Below are 21,105 nucleotides of genomic sequence, written 5' to 3' on the forward strand. Positions count from 1 at the left end.
ACAACTTGTCATTGTCATTTAATTAAGCTACTTCTTATTTTTTTTTTTTTACCTGAGCAAAGCCTTCCCTTGCTAGGATAGAGCTGATCGAGGTTTCATCGCCATTATCATTCCTAACAACAGAAAAAAAAGCCTTAAGATAAACAAATTAGTTACAACAAAGGGAAGAATGTTAGACAGTAACAGGAGGGGTGTTCAACAGAAAGAGGAGGGGTGTTAGACAGTAAGAGGAGGGGTGTTAGACAGTAAGAGGAGGGGTGTTAGACAGTAAGAGAAGGGGTGTTAGACAGTAAGAGAAGGAGTGTTAGACAGTAAGAGAAGGGGTGTTAGACAGTAAGAGGAGGGGTGTTAGACAGTAAGAGGAGTGGTGTTAGACAGTAAGAGGAGGGGTGTTAGACAGTAAGAGGAGGGGTGTTAGACAGTAAGAGGAGTGGTGTTAGACAGTAAGAGAAGGGGTGTTAGACAGTAAGAGGAGGGGTGTTAGACAGTAAGAGGAGTGGTGTTAGACAGTAAGAGGAGGGGTGTTAGACAGTAAGAGAAGGGGTGTTCAACAGAAAGAGGAGGGGTGTTAGACAGTAAGAGGAGGGGTGTTAGACAGTAAGAGGAGGGGTGTTAGACAGTAAGAGAAGGGGTGTTAGACAGTAAGAGAAGGAGTGTTAGACAGTAAGAGAAGGGGTGTTAGACAGTAAGAGGAGGGGTGTTAGACAGTAAGAGGAGTGGTGTTAGACAGTAAGAGGAGGGGTGTTAGACAGTAAGAGGAGGGGTGTTAGACAGTAAGAGGAGTGGTGTTAGACAGTAAGAGAAGGGGTGTTAGACAGTAAGAGGAGGGGTGTTAGACAGTAAGAGGAGTGGTGTTAGACAGTAAGAGGAGGGGTGTTAGACAGTAAGAGGAGGGGTGTTAGACAGTAAGAGGAGTGGTGTTAGACAGTAAGAGGAGGGGTGTTAGACAGTAAGAGGAGGGGTGTTAGACAGTAAGAGGAGGGGTGTTAGACAGTAAGAGGAGGGGTGTTAGACAGTAAGAGGAGGGGTGTTAGACAGTAAGAGAAGGGGTGTTAGACAGTAAGAGAAGGAGTGTTAGACAGTAAGAGAAGGGGTGTTAGACAGTAAGAGGAGGGGTGTTAGACAGTAAGAGGAGTGGTGTTAGACAGTAAGAGGAGGGGTGTTAGACAGTAAGAGGAGGGGTGTTAGACAGTAAGAGGAGTGGTGTTAGACAGTAAGAGAAGGGGTGTTAGACAGTAAGAGGAGGGGTGTTAGACAGTAAGAGGAGTGGTGTTAGACAGTAAGAGGAGGGGTGTTAGACAGTAAGAGGAGGGGTGTTAGACAGTAAGAGGAGTGGTGTTAGACAGTAAGAGGAGGGGTGTTAGACAGTAAGAGGAGGGGTGTTAGACAGTAAGAGGAGTGGTGTTAGACAGTAAGAGGAGGGGTGTTAGACAGTAAGAGGAGGGGTGTTAGACAGTAAGAGGAGTGGTGTTAGACAGTAAGAGGAGTGGTGTTAGACAGTAAGAGGAGTGGTGTTAGACAGTAAGAGGAGTGGTGTTAGACAGTAAGAGGAGGGGTGTTAGACAGTAAGAGGAGGGGTGTTAGACAGTAAGAGGAGTGGTGTTAGACAGTAAGAGGAGGGGTGTTAGACAGTAAGAGGAGTGGTGTTAGACAGTAAGAGGAGTGGTGTTAGACAGTAAGAGGAGGGGTGCTAGACAGTAAGAGGAGGGGTGTTAGACAGTAAGAGGAGTGGTGTTAGACAGTAAGAGGAGGGGTGTTAGACAGTAAGAGGAGTGGTGTTAGACAGTAAGAGGAGTGGTGTTAGACAGTAAGAGGAGGGGTGCTAGACAGTAAGAGGAGGGGTGTTAGACAGTAAGAGGAGTGGTGTTAGACAGTAAGAGGAGGGGTGTTAGACAGTAAGAGGAGTGGTGTTAGACAGTAAGAGGAGTGGTGTTAGACAGTAAGAGGAGGGGTGTTAGACAGTAAGAGGAGGGGTGTTAGACAGTAAGAGGAGGGGTGTTAGACAGTAAGAGGAGGGGTGTTAGACAGTAAGAGGAGGGGTGCTAGACAGTAAGAGGAGGGGTGACAGTAAGAGGAGGGGTGTTAGACAGTAAGAGGAGGGGTGCTAGACAGTAAGAGGAGGGGTGTTAGACAGTAAGAGGAGGGGTGTTAGACAGTAAGAGGAGGGGTGCTAGACAGTAAGAGGAGGGGTGACAGTAAGAGGAGGGGTGTTAGACAGTAAGAGGAGGGGTGCTAGACAGTAAGAGGAGGGGCGACAGTAAGAGGAGGGGTGTTAGACAGTAAGAGGAGGGGCGACAGTAAGAGGAGTGGTGTTAGACAGTAAGAGGAGGGGTGTTAGACAGTAAGAGGAGGGGTGCTAGACAGTAAGAGGAGGGGCGACAGTAAGAGGAGGGGTGTTAGACAGTAAGAGGAGGGGCGACAGTAAGAGGAGTGGTGTTAGACAGTAAGAGGAGGGGTGTTAGACAGTAAGAGGAGGGGTGCTAGACAGTAAGAGGAGGGGCGACAGTAAGAGGAGGGGTGCTAGACAGTAAGAGGAGGGGCGACAGTAAGAGGAGTGGTGTTAGACAGTAAGAGGAGGGGTGTTAGACAGTAAGAGGAGGGGTGTTAGACAGTAAGAGGAGTGGTGTTAGACAGTAAGAGGAGGGGTGTTAGACAGTAAGAGGAGTGGTGTTAGACAGTAAGAGGAGTGGTGTTAGACAGTAAGAGGAGTGGTGTTAGACAGTAAGAGGAGTGGTGTTAGACAGTAAGAGGAGTGGTGTTAGACAGTAAGAGGAGGGGTGCTAGACAGTAAGAGGAGGGGTGTTAGACAGTAAGAGGAGTGGTGTTAGACAGTAAGAGGAGTGGTGTTAGACAGTAAGAGGAGGGGTGTTAGACAGTAAGAGGAGGGGTGTTAGACAGTAAGAGGAGTGGTGTTAGACAGTAAGAGGAGTGGTGTTAGACAGTAAGAGGAGGGGTGTTAGACAGTAAGAGGAGTGGTGTTAGACAGTAAGAGGAGTGGTGTTAGACAGTAAGAGGAGGGGTGCTAGACAGTAAGAGGAGGGGTGTTAGACAGTAAGAGGAGTGGTGTTAGACAGTAAGAGGAGGGGTGTTAGACAGTAAGAGGAGTGGTGTTAGACAGTAAGAGGAGTGGTGTTAGACAGTAAGAGGAGGGGTGTTAGACAGTAAGAGGAGGGGTGTTAGACAGTAAGAGGAGGGGTGTTAGACAGTAAGAGGAGGGGTGTTAGACAGTAAGAGGAGGGGTGTTAGACAGTAAGAGGAGGGGTGCTAGACAGTAAGAGGAGGGGTGTTAGACAGTAAGAGGAGGGGTGCTAGACAGTAAGAGGAGGGGTGTTAGACAGTAAGAGGAGGGGTGTTAGACAGTAAGAGGAGGGGTGCTAGACAGTAAGAGGAGGGGTGACAGTAAGAGGAGGGGTGTTAGACAGTAAGAGGAGGGGTGCTAGACAGTAAGAGGAGGGGCGACAGTAAGAGGAGGGGTGTTAGACAGTAAGAGAAGGGGTGACAGTAAGAGGAGTGGTATAAGACAGTAAGAGGAGGGGTGTTAGACAGTAAGAGAAGGGGTGACAGTAAGAGAAGTGGTATTAGACAGTAAGAGGAGGGGTGTTAGACAGTAAGAGAAGGGGTGTTAGACAGTAAGAGAAGGGGTGTTAGACAGTAAGGGGAGGGGTGTTAGACAGTAAGAGAAGTGGTATTAGACAGTAAGAGGAGGGGTGTTAGACAGTAAGAGAAGGGGTGTTAGACAGTAAGAAGAGGGGTGTTAGACAGTAAGAGGAGGGTGTTAGACAGTAAGAGGAGGGGTGTTAGACAGTAAGAGGAGGGGTGTTAGACAGTAAGAGGAGTGGTGTTAGACAGTAAGAGGAGGGGTGTTAGACAGTAAGAGGAGGGGTGTTAGACAGTAAGAGGAGGGGTGTTAGACAGTAAGAGGAGGGGTGTTAGACAGTAAGAGAAGGGGTGTTAGACAGTAAGAGGAGGGGTGTTAGACAGTAAGAGGAGGGGTGTTAGACAGTAAGAGGAGGGGTGTTAGACAGTAAGAGAAGGGGTGTTAGACAGTAAGAGGAGGGGTGCTAGACAATAAGAAGAGGGGTGTTAGACAGTAAGAGGGGTGTTAGACAGTAAGCGGAGGGGTGTTAGACAGTAACGGGAGGGGTGTTAGACAGCAACAGAAGGGTGTTAGACAGTAAGAGGAAAGGTTTTTAAAGAGGGTTATGTTAATTCATTTTCTCATATGGTGAAAGTCAAACAAAAACTGTGCCAATGAATCTACCCTTCAAACAAGCTTGCAAACATCTGTCAGCGAAGCACTCAACTATGCTCAACAATAGACTTATAATAGCTATATTTTTATAAAGAATAATAGTCAAGTTACGGTTGCTTTAGCACAACAATGTAAAATTATTGTTGGGACCAAAAGCACTGATTGAAAGCCTGTATACGACTGACAAGGTACAGTAATGTTTCACTTTGACAGGCTGTAAAAGAGTCAAAATTGGAATTGAGGGAGGGGGGAGGTATCTGTGTTGGGTCTGCAATTTTGTTAATTCTGTGCAAAGATGGTCAGGGGCTAAATAAGGTTAATTAATTTTAGTGTTTGGTTAGTGGTACCATAGGAGGTGCATTTTTTTTTATGTTACCAAAACCGGCAGGCAATGATGTACTGTAAAAAACTCTCCGTTCAATGTGGTGTAATGTTAGCTTACCTTATGTAGAGGGCTAGCTGGAAGCTCCCTGGGGCATGGTATGCTAACAGTCTATTTTCACAGCTGATCAAATCACGGAACCTACAAATTGCTGCTTGACTCCACTGGTTTTCATTCTAGAAAAACACAAGAATGGCTTCTAGTTATCGATAAAACAGTGTTTTTAAACATATGCTCCCACTTGACAAACCTCTTTTTTATGAAAGCAGTACATAATAACACTCAGGTTATATTGACAAACTAGTAGTTACCCATGAAATATTCAGGAAAAGCAATTCTCTGTTGTACAAAACTTTTTAAGGTATACTTCAATCCTTCAATGTATTGGGCTTCCTGGTGCTTTAAGGGAATAGTATGCATCATCATAAACATTAATTTAAAAAATGCCTTCCTTTTGAATCCCCAATATATATATATATATTTTTTTTGTTTGTTTTTTGTTAAAAGCGGGTATTCGTACCATGGCACCTGGGGAGAAGGGGGACATGAAAGGGGAATAATGGTTGTGATACGGGTAGAGGTAGGTGGCAGGGGTGAGGGTCATTGTGGGGATAATGCTACGGTGAGTGGAGTTGGACTATAAGGAGTGTACGGGATAGTGATGCAATTGTTCTTACCATGGCGTATAGGGTGAATGGGAAGATTAAGGAGGAGGTAGTGGGTAGGGAGGTATAGACCGGAAAACAAAAAGGCTGACAAGGGGTAAGGTGTACACGCTGGTGGAGAAAGAAGTGAGTTAAAATATAATGAAAACAACAAAAGTACATAAACATGCACATAAATGTATAATAAATTACGGTAAATAAGGAATAGAATATTTCATAGAGCTCTTTGAAAAGTTAAGTATTCCACCTTTTCCTATATCCGTGTTGAGAACCCTGTGCACACACAGAAATCCAGAGTAAAAAAACCTAGTTATTAAATATCTATGATTTTTTTTCCAAGTTAGCCTGACAGGTTCTTGTGTAATGGTCCCTTACAGTTTACGGACTGGGTGTGAATTAATGAGTTTTCACACCCGGGCCATGCATTTAATGAGGTCTGGGCCACGAAGCATAGCAAGCAACGAGTTTACAACGGTAAACTCGGGGAATTTTTCACTGAAATGATTATCAATCTTTTGGATAACCATATGATATTTTACATCGTGTTTAACCACAGGCTTCCCATCTGCGTCAGTGAAGGATTTCTAAGGACATATGAATTCGCACAAAAAAAAAAACATTTGAGTTATACACCTTAATGCTCTATTTATGAAATAAACTTAGTTGGGATGTAATTGGATCCGTCTGTGATGTTTTTTCTTCCCAAGAAGCTCAATTTTACGAGGTTGGAGCGATATAACTTTGTCTCGGATTTTGAGTCAATACTAAGTATGTTAATGAGACAAGGCTGGCAACTTTATTCTCACTACTTTAGCTACAGTGCGATTTTCTGCCGGATTTGAAGCAGTACGAAATCACTGACACCGGTACAGGATTGGAGAGGGATGGAACTATCTCCAAATCAAGTTATTAAGCAATCCGCCTAAAAATCTGTGAGAAATAATTTTTGGAACAGCTATTTTAGCTTTCCATCGATGATCGGGACATAGCAGCTGGTCAAATGGCATTCTTGGAATGTAATTTGCATAGACAGCTTAGGCTCACACCACCATAGCCCCGACTTGTCTTTGTCATGGTTTCCTCACTAACATCTAAATTGTGAGTTGTTGTGTATAACGGCAATTGTACAGCTATGGGGAGTACATGCGGACTGTCGACGTTTGCGACAGTCGGTCTAGAAGAGGGATGGAGAAGGGACAATGCCTAGGGTAGTGTGGAGCTAGGCTGTCTATGCAAATTACATTCCAAGGATGCTATTTGACCAGCTGCTATGTCCCGATCATCGACGGAAAGAAATTGACATTCAAAAAATCATTTCTCACAGGGTTTTAGGCGGATTGCTAAAAAACTCGATTCGGATATAGTTACATCCTTCTCCCAGCTTGTACCAGTGTCAGTGTTTTCGTACTGCTTAAATCCGTCAGAAAATCGCGCTGAAGCTAAAGTAGTGAGAATAAAGTTCCCAGCCTTGTCTCATTAACATACTTAGTATCGACTCAAAATCCGAGACAAAGTTATATCGCTCTAAACTCTTAAAATTGAGCTTCTTGGGAAGAAACAAAACATCACAGACGGATCCATTTACATCCCAACTAAGTTTATTTCATAAATAGTTCATGAAAATATAACTCATAAATGTATTTTTTGTGTGAATTCATATGTCCTCAGAAATCCTTCACTGACGCGGGTAGGAAGCCTGTGGTTTAACTTATATCCTGGTGCAAGAATCATGTGAAAAAAGCGGCGCTTTTCTCGAGAAATTCACGCGACTAGCTAACAGAACAGTGCATTCGAGAATGGAGCCTAAAACAGAACCATGGACACGTCAAGTGGTAATGACGAATGAGCTGCGTCTCTGAGTTACAGTCACTGATTTCCAGATAAAAAATAAGGTTTATTTTAAAAGTGTTATGCCTCATTGGTAAATATATGCTATTGCTTCCACTGTTTGTAGATTTTGAGTTGTAAGGCCTTTTTGAAGACATAACCCGTATTTGGTGTTGAGTTATTGTTGAAGCCCCGTGTCTATCCAGTAGCTGCAACAATGAATTGCAGCCATTACGTCTTTGTTATCAAACAATATTTTTCACTCCATAAGTTTTCTCTATTTCTGATTCTCATCTTTCTCAATCTCATCTTTTTTACGGAAGAGGGTATTAGAAACAGAAAAAAACGTGTTACCATTTAGTTTCTTGCGTGACTAAGCATGCATGGAATGTTACAGGCTGGTGGTTTTCCCAATTCAGCCGCTAAACACGAGTGAGCACACTTAGAATAATTTCCAGCGAAAGCAACCAAACAACATGGGTTTGAATTTCGTTTCTCGTTTGGCGAAGGGCAAACCGACCAAGTTTTACTTCAGATATAAATATATAAGTAACTGAAGAACCACTAGCGATACATAATCTCTTATTTGCTGACTTATGACATAGTGCACAAAAAATATTTGTATACGCAACCATAGGACACGTTTAGCACTTTCAAACATTAATTTATTCTGCCGAACCCTCCTGACATACTGACGTTAGGCACATATTTTTGAAGTATTACTTTACAAATGCCTCATACAAACTTCTTAATTGTTTCCTGGATATTCAAGCTTAAAGTCGTAAGGTTACAGGTGCTCCGAGCTTCTTAAAACAGCTTGTGTCAAATATTCATTTGTTGTATCTCGGTTTTGCGTTTTTGTCTCCAAAATTCCTGACTTCGAGGGGAATGATTGTAGAGGCGCCAAGGAAAGTTTCATTTTGTTACTTGGCTTATGACATAGTTGCCCAAAAATTCGAAAGTTTAGAAAGCCGCCAGAAATTGACCAGAAAAATAGCTTCGTTAAAACGGTAGAATGCATCACTTTAATGTTATTTCTACAAATTCTAATTACTAGCACATTATTGTAAGACTCTTTCTTGAAGTGGCAACAAAATTCTTTCCTTTTCAAAGTGTGCTGCCAAACGTCTAGGCACTAATATTTCTGAAGAGTTATTTGCCTCAAATTTCCTGCCGTTGTTATTAGGTGAAAGTGTCGGCCCGTTGCCTAGCAAAACAGCACCTCATTAAATGCATGGCCCGGGTGTGAAAACTCATTAATTCACACTCAGTCCGTAGACTGTTAATGACATATAGCCTATTTAGGTTCATAAAAATATTCTTTTTTAAGGATATGATGGCAATGACTGGTATAGTATTTGAGGTAGATAAGTTAATTATAAAAAAAAAAAACTTATATGATCCCTTAAAATCATTTTTTAAAATATTTAGAAATCCATTTTTATATGTTATGCCAGTAAATTCATAAAACAAATTAATACAATTAAGAACTTATTTCAAATTGTAGGCTAAATGGATGCTTATAAAAGGGATTCTGAAATCAGTGAGAATTTCCAGCAATTCTACTTTTGACAATTATTTCATTTTTTGTTCACGAAAAAGAAAAAGGTTATTTCTAAATTTCAACTTGTCATTTTGACTTTGAATTAGAAAAATTCCTATGCTTTTTCGAAATTGTCAATTTTCATTTTAAAATTGATATTTCCTACCTTTATTCGATTGAAAATTAGAAATATAAAAGAACTTCCATTTCACATTTGGATGTAGCCATTTTGAATATACCTACCATTACTTGATATTTCTGTTTATTTTCATCAACAGAAAATAAGTCAGGGCGAATTTCCGGCAATTCTACTTTTGGCATTAAATTCATTTTTTCGTTGACGAAAAAAAGCTTATTTCTAAATATAAACTTGTCATTTTGACTATGCTTTTTTCAATACTGTCATTTTTTACTTTTAAATTGATATTTCCTGCATCTTCCATTTCACATTTGGATGCAGCCATTTTGAATATTCCTTACCATTTTATTATACGATATTTCTGTTTATTTCCATCAACAGTAAATTAGACATAAAGTCAATTTCTGGCAATTCAACAAACAAGGTTTATTTATTTCAAGCTTCTATTCATTTCCTCCAATCAGACATTTTCTAGCAGATCTCCAAAATTGGGCATCTAGAACAAAAAAGATAATAAGAACATTTTCTAGATCTGCTAGAAAATGTCTTGTGATCAAACAAACAGAGTTCCTATACTTTAACAAGAAAAAAGGAAAAGAGCCCAAAGCAAAGTCAGCTGCTAGAGGAGATCCGAAAGATGGTCTCCGATGCCTACGATCAGCCCCCACGTGAATCACTGGCAGCAAATCCAGAGGCCGCAACAAGGGAAATGGCACAGCAAGAAGTAAAGGAGCTTTTTCAAATGCTCCATATGCTTTTCAACCAGCTCCCTGCCAGCTGAAAGTTGTCCCAGATGCTACAAGCTCATCGGATGTGTGCCTTGCATGGAACAGTGGGGAGAAGCTTCTAGTAATGGATCTACAGTACCGCTCTCGAACATGTGGACATATGTTCGCGAAATTGTTCGCGAAATTCGCGAACACCGTTCGCGAAATTCGCGAACAACGTTCGCGAACAGCTGATGTTCGCGAACACAGTGTTCGCGAACAGACCGGGACAAACCGTTTGACAAACGGGAACTCGTACCTCGTAACCGAAGACTTACAGTACTGATACTCACTTAAAATACATACAGGAGTTCTGCAAGCGATTCAAATAAATTGTTCGTGTAAAAGCCAGCTGAGAGCTATGGTTATCGTTAAAATCAGAAACAACAAATTCAGTTATAGTCTGATATGCCTTCAGTTCAGTTATTTGTAGACGATCAAGACAAGACACTTTCAAGTTTGAGAAATAAAGACGATAAAGATGGCGGATGAAAGCCAAAGCATGCGAAGGATTCGATCGTGGAATTTACAAGGGCAGACACAGGCAAAAAAGTTAGTTAGTTTATTCTCAAAAGCTTGCCTCGAAGAGGGAAGGAATGTCGATCGCTTGATATGCTTCGAAGATTGTCGAATGTGACAACTGCTAGCGAATACTTTTGAACAGCGGGAAGCCATTTATTTAACAAATACTTGTATTACACACAGGATAATTAATTTGGGGAAGGAATGCCGATCGCTTGCTTGATATTCTTCGATGATTTTCGAATGTGTGAAAACTGCTAGCGAAGAATTTTGAAATTCTATTTGACAAATACTTTTAATAAACACGGAAGAAGGAATGCCGATCGCTTGATACCCTTCGATGATTTTCGAATGTGTGAAAACTGCTAGCGAAGAATTTTGAAATTCTATTTGACAAATACTTTTAATAAACACGGGAGAAGGAATGCCGATCGCTTGATACCCTTCGAAGATTTTCGAATGTGTGAAAACTGCTAGCGAAGAATTTTGAAATTCTATTTGACAAATACTTTTAATAAACACGGGAGAAGGAATGCCGATCGCTTGATATCCTTCGAAGATTTTCGAATGTGTGAAAACTGCTAGCGAAGAATTTTGAAATTCTATTTGACAAATACTTGTAATAAACACGGGAGAAGGAATGCCGATCGCTTGATATCCTTCGAAGATTTTCGAATGTGTGAAAACTGCTAGCGAAGAATTTTGAAATTCTATTTGACAAATACTTGTAATAAACACGGGAGAAGGAATGCCGATCGCTTGATATCCTTCGAAGATTTTCGAATGTGTGAAAACTGCTAGCGAAGAATTTTGAAATTCTATTTGACAAATACTTGTAATAAACACGGGAGAAGGAATGCCGATCGCTTGATATCCTTCGAAGATTTTCGAATGTGTGAAAACTGCTAGCGAAGAATTTTGAACATCGGAAAGTCATCTCTTTAACAAAGACTTGTATTAGACACGGGAGAATTTGTTTGGGGAAGTAATGCCGATCGCTTGATATTCTTCGATGATTTTCGAATGTGCGAAAACTGCTAGCGAAGAATTTTGAACCGCGGGAATCCATTTATTTGACAAAGCAAAGACTTGTTCTAAACACGGGAGAATAAGTTTGAGGTGGGAATGCCGATCGCTTGATATTCTACAAAACGCGAAAAGAAGACATTTATAGTAGAGCATGTTGTCGCTGACTCATGTATTCGAACACAAACGACTACTACTCACAGTTTTCACACATTCGAAAATCTTCGAAGAATATCAAGCGATCGGCATTCCTTCCTCAAACTAATTCTCCCGTGTCTAATACAAGTTTTTGTCAAATAAATGGCTTTCCTAGTGTTCAAAAGGATTGGCTAGCAGTTTTCACACAATCGAAAATCTTCGAATAATATCAAGCGATCGGCATTCCCTCCTCAAACTAATTCTCCCGTGTTTAGTACAAGTCTTTGCTTTGTCAAATAAATGGCTTCCCGCTGTTATTAAGTCTTCGCTAGCAGTTTTCACACATTTCGAAAATCTTCGAATAATATCAAGCGATCGATCGGCGTTCCTTCCTCAAACTAATTCTCCTGTGTTTATTGCATGTCTTTGTCGAATAATGGCTTCCCGCTGTTATTAAGTCTACGCTAGCAGTTTTCTGACACATTTCGAAAATCTTCGAAAAAAATCAAGCGATCGGCATTCCCTCCTCAAACTAATTCTCCCGTGTTTAGTACAAGTCTTTGCTTTGTCAAATAAATGGCTTCCCGCTTTTCAAAGTATTCGCTAGCAGTTAACACACATTCGACAATCTTCGAAGAATATCAAGCGATCGGCATTCCCTCCTCAAACTAATTCTCCCGTGTTTAGTACAAGTCTTTGCTTTGTCAAATAAATGGCTTCCCGCTGTTTAAAAGTATTCGCTAGCAGTTAACACACATTCGAAAATCTTCAAGGAATATCAAGCGATCGGCATTCATTCCCCAAACTTATATTCTGTCTAATACAAGTCTTTGTCAAATAAATGGCTTTTCGCTGTTCCAGCTGTTATTAAGCCCTGGATCACACGTTACCGTTCGTCAAACCGTTTATTTTGCATCTGTTCGCGAACAGCGTGTTCGCGAACAGTCTATATGTTCACGAATTTCGCGAACGTCGTTCGCGAATTTCGCGAACACTGTTCGCGAATTTCGCGAACGCTGTTCGCGAATTTCGCGAACGTTGTTCGCGAAAGTTTCGCGAACAGTGTCCCTATGTTCGTGAGCGGTACTGTAGATGTCCGTTTTGTAGAACAAGAAGACAGTACTGCATAGCACCAGTGGTGTGTGGCCTCGCGGGTCAGCCCCAATGGGAGATGAAGATGAGAAAGAAGAAAGTGACGATGACCTTAGGCCCATTCTGTGACATTTCACCATTCTTCTCCAAACGTTTGTTTTACCCTTGATGATGATTACATAATACAATAATACATATTCTTGGACGATTGTGTCCACCTGTGAAGCAGTCATGTCGTTTGATACCTCGATTCTTGCAGAAAAGCCTGATATTCCTCTCCTGATATTCCAGTAATTGCTTATTTCTTCGTAGGACTTATTTTGTTTAACCAGGTTTTCTATCGTTTCTTGATTCTCGTTCAAGTATTCCGCCATATTGATTTTTTTCAAGAAAAAAGGCAGGAATCATTACACCGCATGTGATGCTGGTTATAGTCCAGTAGCCCACCTGTGATTGGAGGAAATGAATAGAAGCTTGAAATAAAACCTGGTTCATCCAAATGCCAGAAATTGACTTGTTTACTGTTGATGAAAATAAACAGAAATATCGTATAATAAAATGGTATAGGAATATTCAAAATGGATGCATCCAAATGTGAAATGGAAGATGCAGGAAATATCAATTTTAGAATAAAAATTGACAGTATTGAAAAAAGTATAGGGATTTTTCCTATTTCAAAGTCAAAATGACGAGTTTATATTTAGAAAAAACCTTTTTTTCCTCAACGAAAAAATGAATTTAGTGCCAAAAGTAGAATTGCCGGAAATTCGCCCTGACTTATTTTCTGTTGATGAAAATACACAGAAATATCAAATAATGGTAGGTATATTCAAAATCGCTACATCCAAATGTAAAATGGAAGTTCTTTTAAATTTCTAATTTTCAATTGAATAAAGGTAGGAAATATCAAATTTAAAATGAAAATTGACAATTTCAAAAAAGCATAGGAATTTTTCTAATTCAAAGTCAAAATGACAAGTTGAAATTTAGAAATAACCTTTTTTTCGTGAACAAAAAATGAAATAATTGTCAAAAGTAGAATTGCCGGAAATTCACACTGATTTTCTGATTTGACAATTTTAGGCTAATAGGGTCATTCTAGGTTCTTATATGTGGTTGTTAGCTGTATAATAAAATTAAACAGTCAGAATTTTTTAATGTCTTAGTGGTTTTAATCCACCCTTAGCAAAGATACATTCTAAAGCACGAAAGAGAAGGTTAATAAAGATATTTTACCAATATTTGAACTGTTTACCTTAAACCTTACAAAAAATGACAAAGGTTTTTCCTGGCAAATGAAGTAAGGTAATTGAAAGAAATAAAAGGAATTGGAAAAGTACAGCTGGGCACTGAGTACTTTTACCTCAAATCCAATGGATCCAAATAACGTATAAGAACATGATATGTATTTGTTTATTGTTTTAAATTTAAAAGAGAATAAAAAAGCACCTATTTTTCTGTGATGGACTTTAATCAGTCCCCATTTTCTAAGATAAATATAACCTCCCTTCACACCCATTGAAAGCCTTCCCTGATAATCAAAGCATAAATGTATTTTGCTTATTTTGCTGTATCAGTTGTCTATCTTGAGTAATTATACATAAGAGCTCAACACCCTTCACTTTTCCTTGATAGTTCATGATATCCTAAGGAATGTACACCACATTACTAAGGGGGTGGTACACGATGCATAATGAAAGTGCAGGGGAGGGGGGTTCTTCACAAGTGTATGCTGAAAAAAGCCATGCTGGCTCCGCTCTTAGGCAGTGCCTAAATCTATATATTATTGAATCTGGTTTTAATATATTTGAACCAATATAATAATGAACTCACAGCAAATTGGTAGAACAGGGAACTTGGAAAGAGAGGATATTCAATTAAATATGTTGGCCTACATTAGCTGGCTGGACACCATCAAGTGTGCAGTACAAAGCTTGTGGTGGCCATGCTGTGACGTTACTGGGGGCACCACTACAGAAGACCTCCACTGAAACACACTCTGCCTCTCCAAAGTCAAGGAAAAATACATCTGCCATTCTGAATAAGAAAAAATGAAAGAGTTTTCATTAGTGATACTCAACCAACAAGGAAAACTACAGAAACATCAGGGTTGAAAGGATTTTTTTTGGGAAATCTCGATCTGTAAAAGAAAATATATAGCTATTTCTATAAACATTGTCAGTGCAAATGACAAATAGCAATAAGCGAAAGGCTCATCTAAGACCTATTAGGTAAAATTATATTTAACCCTTCCAGCTTTTATTTAACCCATTACAGCTTTTTCACATCTGGAGAGTGCCTTAGGACATCATGAAGTCTTTTTGGGCATAATTAATGCTGTGCTTATGGATGTTTGCACGCTGAGGTTGATTCAATGGGATAATTCCTTGTCTGGGCTTCACCAAGTAAGAAAGGAATTTTCTGATTAATGGCCTCATACTCTCCAATGTAGGTCATCTTTGCTACCCAACCTTATTCAAAAATTGTTTTCAGGCTTATTCTGGGTTCCTTGGACCTGGAAATGTTTTGTTTGGCTTCGGGGCAAAGAGACTTATAAAAAAAACTGTTATGATTCTGGGGGAGGAGATTGCCCACCTGTCTGTCAAGGTGTTTCCAAGACTCCCATGATGCAGTGCAGGCATGCAAAATAGGCTAAACATGGTGACTCTCTTCTAATGGAGGTTCTAGCACTGATTATTGTGACTGATTGCTGTAAAATGGGACCTGCATAGCGCAATAAAGATATCTATTTGTAACTTGATCTGTGTTTGCTTGTCTCTATTTGTAGTTCGGAATTTTGTGTCTTTTTTGGTAAGAAATGTTTCTAAGTTTAAGCATTTGTTTACGAATTGGTCAGAAATCAAGGTTGATATTTTGACAAAAGAGTAAATTCTATTACATTGCTTAGATGCGCTTTTGAAGGTCGTCTACGCCTTGGATGAATCTATGAGTATCCGGGTCTGGTGATGTTTAGCTTGCATTTTTGACATTTTGGAATTGGGCCTATATTTTACAGGCGTCTCAGGGCATTATGGCAATGAAAGATGATAAATAAAGTTGATAAGTAATATATCTAAGATAATATTTAATATCTAAGAAATTATCAATATTTCCCAACATTCAGTAGAAATTTGATGAGTTCCATGGCATTTTTTTATAGAAAAAGTGCCATTTGTCAATTAGCATTTGCCATTTGCACTGACAACTTATTTCGAAATGGGTGTATAATAAGAATGGCCTTAGGAAAATCAAAATAACAGATAAGCAAGATTTCAAGGAACACACAGCCAATAAGCATGCTAAGACAGCTGGTCACTCAAGCAAAACAGGTGGTTAAATTGAAGCTCACCTTTGACTTAGCCTGGTAACTTCTGCCCTCCGCCATCGGCCTGATGCAGGGTGCTTGACACACACTACCTGCCCCACTAATGGCATGTCGTTGTACCCACTCGGCTGAGCATCACACCACTGATTCAGTGCATACATGTAGCGGTCAAAGTGCTCTAGGTCCGATGCAGAGCCTGGCAAGGAAAACAAATCTTTTTGAAACCCTGGGGAACAACAAATGATTATGAATATCTGGGATGGGAAAAAGAAAACAATAAGAGATGCTTTTTCATATTTCATATCTTAGAAGAGATAATTTTAAAGAGGTTGCTTTAACCCCTAGAGAGGGTCAGTAAAAGGATTCACAAGTCATGACAAGCATTCACATGGCTGACAAGCATTAACAGCATCTGAAAAGGCATCTTTAACCAATATCCAACAATTACAAATCACAAACACCCAAAAAAAAAATCAAAGTGGAATAAATCAAGGTGGGACTATGGGAGGTTCATTCATTTATTCATTTACAGCTGTTCTCAGTCAAACCCAAAGGTTGTTTTAGATAACTTGTAATATGAAACTCATTTTTTGACAATGTTTCTATGGCAACTGTTGTCTTTTCCAGCAACCACTGAGTGTGAGCAGGTAGAGTAAGACCCAAATAATAGATGTTTTGCTTGCTAAATTGAAAAGATAATGGTGAAGTCATTCCCAAACTCGCTAAGATAGAGGGTTAAAAAGATGAAAGCCAATGAGATCGCAAAAACTTTGAATGTAAGCAAGTGGTTTGTGTATGAAGTCCACCGCTTGTACGCTAACACTCAAAGATCCTCCTCGTAGGAAATCAAAGCAGTCACTGCTTACAAGAACAAATTTGTAACAGTTCTGATATAATGAATCTTTTAAATTAAGAAAATAATCTGTAATTTATTAAGTGGTTGTTTCGGTTGTATCACTGTTTCGTTTTGTGCCGAAACTCTTGTTTTGCCTGCTCCTGAAATTTTGGCGAATGTTCACCTAATCAAGAACTTTAGGCAAATGTGGTTCTAGCCGAACTTTGCTGTAATTTCGCCATTCTAAATTTTGGATGGACTTATATGTATAGCAGAAATTTCTGAGAATGTATGGACACAAGTTTTAATTTTTTAGAGACAGAGGAGTTTTCTTGATCGGAATATCAAACTTCAATTCTCTTAACATAGTTTAATTCAAAAGCAAAGTTTTAAGAGGAACCCAAGCAAATAATACATAGTCACACTCCAATGCTGCAGTTGGCGAAATATCTAGTGATAGCTGAAGGCTCGAGGTAGATATTTTTAAAGCCAATATCCTCCAAAATAATTGTTTTAGTATATAAAACAAACATTAAACAATTTTCTTTTCGAAAACACTTGCAAATTGGATGTTACAACCGCCATTTAGTTTGATTTTGGGGCGCAGGAAAATATCAACCCCCTATGAGGTTTATATTGCATTTTATCTATAGTTTCTCAACCAATCAAATTGCTCGTTCTTGCGAGGTTCCCAAGTTTTATATACTTATGAATCACAGTCCAATCGGCCTCAAGGTTAGCCTGTGTAGCAAGCGTTTCTGTGGAGTTTTAGCAGGAATAGATAGCGATATAGCGAGCGAGGAATATGGCCGCGCAAAGAGTGGGGAGAGCGCAAAAAAAGAGAAGGGGGAAGGGAAAGAAGGAAATGCTTGACAGCACTCATTGTCTTTTTGGCTCACAGCGAAGAGTCTGCAATCATTTTCTGATCTTAGAATCCTAGGCTCCTGATTGGCGCGGCGCGGAAAAAGCTGTGACATTTCGAAGATTCAAACTAACAATTTCTCAAACTAGCATTGCACAAGGATCCACTGGAAGATGTTTAAGTGACTGAGACAGAGGTGCGTTATACAAACAGCTATTGGGTGGAGGAAATTCCTTAGCCGTTTTGTCAATTGGTCATAGCAAAGATATATTCCAACTTGAGGCGAATTCAAAGGGAGACAACATGCGTGTTAGTCATTCGCCCTGTCAAGGTGGAATCGTGACGTTTGAGTTGGATTGGAACTTTTTTACAGCTTGCAGTTTGGCTCTTTCCTTGTCTATGTAAATTTACAGTGGGTTTCCGAGCCGCGTGCACATAGAATAATGTTGAGATCGCCTAGTAAACTCTGCATGTGTGTGTTCGCTTCGAAATTGGCTTTTATAAACAAAACATGACAACCAAAATCACGCTCAATGTGATGTCGAAAGCCGCATTTGCAAACTTTGTAACTCTAAGTTTGATTGAAATAAGAACAATTTTCATTTCACACATCTATAATCTGCAAACCCTCCAATGAACCCAAAATGAGATCAGAGGGAGGTTTTGGGGGGAACTAAGTTTGACAGCTGTTTTGAATTCTACTCGCTTGTCAAGGTTTGTCACTTGGAGGCGAAACCGTTCAAGCATGACATGGTATTGACAGGTGATCCCAGGAGGCGTTTGCCAAAAAGACAATGAGTGTTGGCAAGCATTCCCTTCTTCCCCCTCCCTCTTCTCTTTTTTTTGCGCTCACCCCATTTTTCGCGCGTCCATATTCCTCGCTCGCTCAAAAATTCCTGCTGAAACACAGAAATGCTTGCTACGCAGGCTACCTCAAGGTCTAATTGTTAGATATTAGCCACGGCTACCGAGTCTAATACCAGCACTTAAACCAGTTTAAAGGTGGTATTATTAAACTGGTTTAAATACCAATCTCCCAAGAGTGGACAGAACCAAGAACAAAACTGAATAGACTGTGCTGTACATGTTACTAATTCAGCTAGTAAGAATTCATCATAATGAGAAACTAAGCATGTTATCAGGCAAAGAAAAACCTTGTTTAACTAAACATGGTTTTGGTGTGAATGCAGCATAAGCCTGAAGCTATGCAGTGGCTAATATATGCAGCTGGGCGCTTCAGTGGTTTTTGCCCATGCTCACATGCGACCTTGTCGCAGAGTCGCAAACGAGTGTATTTAAACTACACTTGTCACAACAAAAGCTACCAACAGCTCCTATTTATTACAAAAATTGATTCTTATAACCTTTCACTTAAAGCAATCTAGCCAAAAAAGGCATAGATAAACATTCAAATTCTAAGAAGGGAATTCGACTTCAATAAACTACAGAAAATTGATGCTTATTTCCTTGGCCAGGAAGGGAGATTGAATCTAGGGCATAATTTCCTGTTTTGGCAGGAAAATTTATAACAATGCATTTTCTTTAAACCATTAAAATTATGTGATGGCAATATATTGCAATGCAACCCATAATAAAACCAATAAAAGCAGAGAATTATATGGAAAAAAGAAAGTATTGTTTTGTTGTAGGTTTCAAAACAGTGTGTGCACAAAACGCGCACAAAATGTAAAAATCTCACAGACTGCAAAATGTTTGTTAAATTTTGCAGGTTTGTTTCCTGAATAATAAAATGACTACCCGCTTGTGATAAAAAGATTATCGGAAAACTTGTAACCAAAAAACGATCTTCAATAACTAAGACATGAAGATGGGACTAATATATTTTCTCATGTAATTTGATTGACATCTCGATCTACGTGACAAATGACTCGACCCAACCAAAGGCAAAATATCCAAAATTGCAGATTTGAGTTATTCGCGCGAACGCGTGTTTTATGTATTGTATCCATACGAACCTAACCATATACCATTCGAAGAAGAAAATATAAAGAATCGACCAAATCTAACAATTCTGATAAACAGAGTACAGAACATCGTTATTCGATGGGAGAAGTCGGATAAAATCCTACCTAACTGGGCCCAGAAATGATTAACATCGATGATACAAGTGATACGAACGCAGGAAACCCTTCTATCCGATGAAACACTGTCACCATTTCCGAAAATTGAGCCATCTTTCTTCAATGGCGGAACCGAAGCCACGGCTCTTCCGTCAAAACTTGCGGCCAAAGGCTGGCCCGGAGAGATGGTCCATCGAGCTAAAGCGCCCCTCCCTCTACCACGGCCTGCCATGGCTCTTTGGGAAGTCACGTCCAGGCTGTGGTAGGTTTTAATGGGGCGATAACAAGAGGTTTTTGGAGAGTGTTGATTACATTTCGACGAGAAGCTGTGTGTATATGGGAACCACGTGGAACAAGACTGGGTGCCAGTCCCGCTCGCACCTGGGGTATACAGGTATATTGCCCAGGCAATGGTTGCTTGTTCGTAGCTCTTCGTAAGCTCGGAATTCGGCTGTTCTGAGAGGGGACGAGTAAAGAGTTTTTTTGTGTGAAATGTTGTCAATAAAATTGCCTTAAAACTAAGAAGATGCCTTGTTGTTGTCAAATTCACGTGTAATACACGATTTGGGTTTTTTTTCTTAACGGAATTTATCACTTTTTTGGGGGGAGAAGTAATAAATTCCGTTGAGAAAAACCCCTCTACTTTAGACCTGAGGTTTGAATCAATTCTTGATAAACAGCTCAGAAAACCTGATGGAACTTGAAATACCAATGGATAATAACACATGCCTTCCTTTGATTTGTTTATTGTTTTCATTTTTTTTTCTAAAATAGATTCTCTATCTCTTATTGAATGTCAATTTTTTTAAGGAAACATTTTAATGAAAAATGAAACATTTTGTATCGGCGTGTTGGGGGATTAAAACTACGATTAAAACTACGGAAAGAGTGCTTGTCTGAATTTGTTTTTGATGAACTGAACAAATCCCTCGTGAGCTCATCAATCACGTGACATCATGTCCACAGGGAACCCAATAACAACGATAATGTCAATCTATTAATGTCAGTTATATATGAGTTCAGACACATTTGCAATAAGAACTAGAGGATTCTGTTGTGTTTGATATTCTATTGACTATCCATATGACTTTAAAATATTTTTGTCTAAACAATATGATAGCATAAATACAATAGATCTTATTGTTTATTTTGCACTTACACAAATGAAATAATTGCCATGAACAATGAAAACAATTAAACAGTACTCATTATGGCTCATTTTGGGTGTAACAGCAGATTTTAGTTTTCCTGTATTCTATTACGGTTCCAGCTCCTGTGGCTTTCTTCTCTTTGCTAGCCTATATAGGCTATGTCTTCGTGTTTACAATTGAAAAAAAAAAAATACCATAAACTATGGAGAACATTATATTGTTCATAATAATGACTCTCTTTGGTTAACAGCCTTTTATGGGGTCGCCTCCCCTGCCTGGAAAGTTTGTGTTTCTTAAATTAATTGAGCCAATCAGTTTTAACATTGCTTTAATAATTAAATGTTTTTTTTTAATGGAAGAAAAAGAAATTGTTTTTGGTCATACATGTCACAACACTGTGACTCAAACAAATTGCAATTCCTCATACAGTATGCATATGAAAATCCTCGGGCATCCCAGTCAACCCTGCGCACAGGGTCTAGTTTTTTATTCATTTCG

At 39.5% G+C, this 21,105-nt stretch overlaps 1 protein-coding gene across 2 annotated transcripts in view; it reads right to left on the bottom strand.

The window, feature by feature from the left end:
• Window positions 1-19,817, bottom strand: part of LOC5506343 — a 32,748-nt gene extending 12,931 nt beyond the window's left edge. The window contains exons 1-5 of one of the 2 annotated variants that reach the window (XM_032374728.2): window positions 19,466-19,817; window positions 15,703-15,874; window positions 14,249-14,390; window positions 4,695-4,810; window positions 53-113 (exon numbers count right to left, since the gene is read on the bottom strand). In XM_032374728.2, the coding sequence (XP_032230619.2) occupies window positions 53-113; window positions 4,695-4,810; window positions 14,249-14,390; window positions 15,703-15,874; window positions 19,466-19,688 (714 nt within the window). In that variant the 5' untranslated portion in view covers window positions 19,689-19,817. Of the gene's footprint in view, window positions 1-52; window positions 114-4,694; window positions 4,811-14,248; window positions 14,391-15,702; window positions 15,905-19,465 lie in introns of both variants that reach the window. The other variant, XM_032374727.2, reaches the window with a different exon arrangement.
• Between the last annotated feature and the right edge of the window lie 1,288 nt (window positions 19,818-21,105).

This window comes from Nematostella vectensis, chromosome 6 (genome assembly GCF_932526225.1).
Source record: "Nematostella vectensis chromosome 6, jaNemVect1.1, whole genome shotgun sequence".
Classification (NCBI taxonomy): domain Eukaryota; kingdom Metazoa; phylum Cnidaria; class Anthozoa; order Actiniaria; family Edwardsiidae; genus Nematostella; species Nematostella vectensis.